The sequence below is a fragment of the Conger conger genome, chromosome 1 (genome assembly GCF_963514075.1).
Source record: "Conger conger chromosome 1, fConCon1.1, whole genome shotgun sequence".
Lineage (NCBI taxonomy): Eukaryota > Metazoa > Chordata > Actinopteri > Anguilliformes > Congridae > Conger > Conger conger.
The window spans coordinates 44,944,363-44,950,549 of NC_083760.1; the positions used below are offsets into that span (position 1 = coordinate 44,944,363).

The 6,187-nt window shown below is 51.5% G+C and overlaps 1 protein-coding gene across 5 annotated transcripts in view; it reads left to right on the forward strand.

Moving 5' to 3' along the window:
- Positions 1–5,354, forward strand: part of fbxo34 (F-box protein 34) — a 29,310-nt gene extending 23,956 nt beyond the window's left edge. For all 5 annotated transcript variants that reach the window (XM_061220631.1, XM_061220640.1, XM_061220648.1 and 2 more), the window contains exon 3: positions 1,481–5,354. In XM_061220631.1, the coding sequence (XP_061076615.1) occupies positions 1,481–3,455 (1,975 nt within the window). In that variant the 3' untranslated portion in view covers positions 3,456–5,354. The remainder of the gene's footprint in view (positions 1–1,480) is intronic.
- The last annotated feature ends 833 nt before the right edge of the window (positions 5,355–6,187 follow it).

Genomic DNA, 6,187 nt, shown 5'->3' on the forward strand with positions numbered 1-6,187 from the left:
CTTGGGGGGGGGGGGGTTATCTTTTCAAGGACATTTGACCAAAATAAACCCAAGTTGGCCTAATTGCTACTTTGTTCTTGTTTTGGTTTTGGAGGCCTTAATGTCTGTGGATGTGGGGGCGGCCTGTAGCGTAGTGGTTAAGGTAAATGACTAGGACATGCAAGGTCGGTGGTTCGAACCCCGGTGTAGCCACAATAGGATCCGCACAGCTGTTGGGCCCTTGAGCAAGGCCCTTAGTCCTCCCCTGGAGCAATGCAGGGTTGTCTCCTTAGTCTAATGAACTGTACGTCGCTCTGGATAAGAGCGTCTGCCAAATGCCAGTAATGTAATGGATGTGGCTTCCTCTCTTTTTTTCGATGGGTCACCTCTCCATAATGACCTGGCTGTAGGGTCCACAGTGCCGGAGATACAATTCTACACTGAATCAAAATCTGGCAGCTAGTTTCCACAGGTGTGTTGGATAATCCAGCAGTGAGTAGGCGGTGCGGGGCAGCTGCTCTGAGACACGTGGAAGTGGCGACAGGCGTGAGGTGTGTGCTGAGGAGGTCATGAGCCTAACCGCAGTACGGATAAATCCCCCGCCTCCCCTCCCTTACTGTAAACATTAATTCTGGAGCCACTCTGCCCCCTGCCCGTGTCCCTACACCCCCACCTTCCCAGAATGCCTTCCCTGATTTGGTCACAGTGACTTGTCCCTCCTCAGGGCTGTGTCGAGGAGGAATGCCTTATATGCACTTCTCACTCCGAGAGCTCAGGTTCCCACCCCGTCTCTGCGGCAGCCATGCCTGCCGGGCACTCGCTCTGACCGGGCCTCTGCAGCCCTGCTTCCCTGGAGGTGGAAAGGCTGCCCTCCACACGGTTATGAAGCTTTGTGCTTAGACGGGCCAGTGCTGGCCTTAGACAGGTGAGAGCTGGGGGGCTTGGCCTTAGACGCGCGAGAGCAGTGGTGTTTGTACCGAGAGCGTATTTCTGTTCTGGTGTGACGTTTGCCAGGAGCTAAGCTTTGCATCAGATGCTCTGCGTGACCAAAGCGCACACCCTTATTTGCATTTCCCCAACAGGGATGAATTGCCCTTGAAGTTTTGTGGGAGTTCTGTGATTGAGTGGTCAAATCCCATTATTGAGTTGCACTAAAAGTTATTATTTTTTTATTATTATTTTATTATTATTATTTTCCCTTTTTCTTTCTTTCTGGATCTTAAGCCATACCTCACATGGCTGTAGTTAAGGTCGCCGAGTACCGTGGTATCGAATTGGGTATGGAGAATCACAGAATTTATTGGACATCCAAGTGCTTCCATACTGTGGGTCTGTGTTTTCCTCCTCTTTCCTAAGCATTTGTGAAAGAGGAAAATGACTTCTCCATTGTATAAGTTTGCCAAATTTGCTTCTCACTTGAAGGAAACCCACCCGTAAAAGGAACTGTAGAACTGTTTTGAATTGCTGCCTATAGAATAACTGACATTCTTTTTTTTGACAGGTTTGCAACTATGCACCTCAAGCCATACCCTAAGTTCCAGAAGAAAGAACTGCAACTGGAGTTGAGCCAGGACGATGCCCGAGGCCTTCATGCTTGTCAGCAGGGGGCGCTGATGGCGGAGCGGCCTGCAAGACCGCCGTGCTCATCGGGTTCCGTCCCGGGCAACGGGACTGCCAGCCGCCAACCCCTCAGCGTCATCTCCACCAATACGCTCTGCAAGACCTCCAGCCCCCCTCCCAAAGCCGGCGGCCAGCCTCCCAGCAGCCCCTGGGGCCGGAAGGGCACCCCGCTCCCCGTCTCTGTGCTGCTCTTGTCGTCCCTGCCCGAACAGGGGGGCTCGCTGACCCTGTACCAGGGGGACAGCGGGGACGGGCAGCTGGACATCTGGGCCGTCATCAAGCCCGGCAACACCAAGGAGAAGATCGCCATCTTCGCTGGCCAGCAGTGCAGGCGGCCCAGCGCTCCTGCTGCCGGGGGTGAGAGAGGGGGCGAGGTTCCCTCCAGCCCGCGGACGGTCTCCATGAAGGCCAAAGGGTGCTGGGAGGTAGAGGGGTCTGTGGCCAAGCGCAGGAAACGCTCCTCTGACCCAGACAAGAGGCGCAGCCCCGAGCAGCCCCCGTCAGGATGCAGAGGAGGCGAACAGGAGGCTGAGGAGGTGGAAGTGCTCCACGGGGAGGAGGAGGAGGAGGAGGAGGGGGAGGAAGAGGAGGAGGGAGGAAAGACTCTCTCCGTGGTGGAGATGGTGGCCTACTTGGAGCAGAGGGCTAACGAGCAGCAGGTGGACTGCTCCAAACCGCTCCACCTGCGCAGCTCGGGGCCAGTCACCATGCCCAAGGCGGGGTCCCCGCCCCCGGAGGACCAGCCGGGAGGACCGGAGGCCTGGGAAGGCCGGGAGGAGGAGGGCGAGAGCGTGCGCGTGCTGGACATGGTGGCCAAGCTGGAGTCGGAGTGCCTGAAGAGGCAGACGGAGCGGGAGGGTGGCGGCCTATCCCGCAGCAACAGCCTGCGGAGGAGCGTGTGCCGGGTGCTCCTGGCCGGGGCCGGCTCCACCCCCACGCCCCCTGGCTCCGCCCCCACGCCCGCCCCCGCAGCAGAGTCCCGGGGCGAAGCCGCGCCCTCGGCCCCAGTCAGCCCGGCCTGCGGGGCAGAGCCGGGGGGCATGCACAGGGAGGAGTGCGTGTGCTCGGAGTCAGCGGCCCAACCCTGCACACAGCAGGAGGTGGTGGAGGAGGGGCAGGAGGAGGCGGCAAGAGCGGGGAGCAGCTCCCGCGCTGAACAACGCGAGGAGCCGCTCCCGGGGATGCTGTTCTTCTCCTGCATGCAGGAGAAGCAGCCCTCCGAGCCCGCCCGGGACAGCCCCTCTGTGGAGGAGGAGGAGAGAGGAGCCAACGAGGAGGTGGTGGAGGAGGGAGAGGAGCTGGAGGTGGAGATGGTGCTGGCTCACGGGGAGAAGGAGGAGGGAGTGGGGAGCCCTGAGAGGGTGTCCTGTCCTCTCCGCAGGCTGGTCTCCCACAGGTTCCTGGAGATGCGCTTCAAGATCCAGCTGCTCCTGGAGCCACAGCAGTACATGGCCCTCCTGCCGCATCACATCATCGTCAAGATCTTCAGCCTGCTGCCCACGCAGACGCTGGCTGCACTCAAGTGCACCTGCCACTACTTCAAGTTCGTCATCGAGAGCTACGGCGTGCGGCCGGCCGACTCGCGCTGGGTGTGCGACCCCCGCTACCGGGACGACCCCTGCAAGCAGTGCAAGAGGCGCTATGGGCGGGGCGACGTGTCCCTCTGCCGCTGGCACCACAAGCCCTACTGCCAGGCCCTGCCCTACGGCCCGGGCTACTGGATGTGCTGCCACGGCTCGTACAAGGACACGCCCGGCTGCAACGTGGGTCTCCACGACAACCGCTGGGTCCCTGCCTTCCACAGCATCAACATGCCAGTTTACAAGAAAGCCAGGGAGAGCGAGGAAGACTCGTAGTGAGGGTGAGAGAGGGGGCACGGGCACGGGCACGGTGTGCCTTTTTATTTCTGAGGGCTTTGTGTGTGTGCACGTGCGCGCGTGTGACAGACCAGGTTGCTGACACCAATAAGGAATCACTGGACACCCCGTTCCCCCACCCCCCAACCTCACATCTAACGTGGTTCTTCAAGAAAAATGTCAGCACTTTAGCAAGACGGAGTTTTTCAAAGCATTATGGTTTCACTACTGCTTGATTTGTTGTCAACCGGCATTAATTGTTTTTGTTTTTTTCCATGAGGATTTCGGTGCTGTCCTGTCTTATCCAAAAAGGCCAATGCAGGTGCATGTTTTTGTTTTCGCCCGGCACTATGACACCTGATTCAACTAACTAATCTTGGTCTTCAATCTTGAAAAGTAGAATGAGGTGTCTGGGTTACAGCAAAAACCTGTACCCACGTTGGCCCATTTCAAATCAAATTGGAAAAGAAAGACATTCAACTTTTTTTCTTTTTTGTTACGAGTACAATGTACAATACAATATCTTCAACTCCCAACAGATTTATAAACCATTGTTATAGCCAATATTTTTTCCCCCAATGCAAATGTTTATCTGCAATGCAAATAACATGAAATATTGCTTTCTCACTATACCCATATATGTGAATTACTAAATTATGTTGGGTGTAATGGCAAAGAGGCAAAATGGCTTTTTAAATGAAATAATGTGAATTTACCTAATCCTACCACCTCTCCCTGCTCCCAATCATCCGTTTAATATTCTTAACCCCCTCAACCAGTGATTTTGGCAAGACAGCCTGGGGTTTTCTTTTCCGAGTGAGTGGAGCCATTTCTAAGCCCTGTTGCGTTTACAATGTATATAAAGCGGAATCCTATATCAGTACAGGGTAAGGAACGATGGCAAGCACAGTAAGTTGTGGGTTTTTTGTTTTTTTGTGCATTTATTTTTACCCTCCACCTTGTGTACATATTTAAGAAATGACAGCTTGTATATAGTTCCAGCACCGGCCCAACTGCTAACTCCAGTGATACACCTGCAGATACAGCCTTCGCCTACCGCCAGTGTTTTAATGGTTCTCTCCTTTTTTTTTTTTTTTTTTTTAAAGCATCTCTATCCCTCAATAAACAGAAGGGAAACATTTAAACACAGAAAGTTGGGGCAAATCAAAATTCTCTGTTCTTTATTATGGCTTTAAACTGCACATCATTCGGCTTAATATAAAAAAGGAGGCAGGGTGAATGGGAATGGACGATAATCATCTAAAAGATATTGTATCCCTATTTTTTAAAGGCATTGTATAGTGACCCTGCAATGATTTTATTCTTTTTTTTTTGCATTTTACATTAAAGTGTGTGTTCTTAGAGGTTTCGCCCCTTCTGCCTTCTCTCTGTGGCCACAGCATGAGGACGGATTACAGGGAGGATCAGCATGGTGCTTCACCAAGGAAAAGGGAATGACTCTGGCCTTAATGCACTAAGGTGTGTCCAGGACAATCTAGAATTTTAGTTTGCCCCCTCTCAAGGGTTCCCACACTCCTTCATAATGCTTGAAAATAGCTGCAATCTTAGTCATGGAAAGTGCTCACGCATCCCTCTGTCCTTAAAGTGAGGGGGTATTGGCCAAATCGAGACTTCTATCTTCTTGCCAATTCAGTAGCTTGTTTTTGTTTTCTGATAAGTCCTGAACTAACAGTGCATGATTTTTAATGTGCCTCAGTCTGTCCACCCCCCCCCCCCCCCCAATGTAACCCTATTGCTCCAAGAATATTTAAAATTGTGTATTTATTCTTTAAAATTGAGACATTATTCTGACTGTGGGAACCCTACCCCCTTCCTGAATCCCACATGGTGTTCCGTTTCAGATATTGTTGTCGGTAAATAAAGAACATTTAAACGTAATTCCTTTCTGGTGTAATTCATGGTGCGGGTGCGAGACCGAAGCAGGCAGTCACTGGTAATGCCAGGACGAGGCTGGAGGCTGTCCGATGTGGCACGGTTGTGTGGGTAAGGTAAACCACAATGGTGGATGGAAAGAAGGCCACGGTGCACAATGTTCAGGCTCTCCTTGCGAATGTGTTTGCGAGCCTTTATATCTAGCTTGTTTAAGGGATTCAATTGTTTTTTGTTTTAGTTTTTTAAGCCACATTTAAGCACTTTACAACTCTCTCTCTATATATATATATCTCACTAATACAGAAAAGGGGGGTAAAATGAATACAAGGGTTTTTTTTTTTTTTTTTTTTTGGGTGCACTTTGTTTGGGAATACTTTTTTTGCTGGCTTCTTGTGTATCGCCTTACATCTACAACAGATGAAAACGGCAAATTTACACTGAAGTGGCAATAAATATGCACTGTAAAAAGCAATCTTGTGGATTACCTATGTATCTTTATTATGGTGTACAGCATTGGGGCCACAGGCTGACTGGTTTCTCAGCTGTCTTTACACCAGTTATACAGTTGGAGCTGGGTGGGAAAGGATAGTGAATTATGACTAGTGCTTATGGGAGGGCGGGGTGGTAACTGCTGCAGATAAAAGCACCAGGGTCGAGTAGTTTGTTTGGGGTCAAATTTTGGGGCAGGGCTTTAAAACTTGCACAAAGCATATTCCTGAAAGGGTAGTGGGCCACATAAAACAACCAAATCTGACTATAAAATAGCGACCACAATTTAAGTACAGTTGTAGTGTATACATTGTATATGGACAGTGGATTTTGCCTCTGTTTGGATCTGA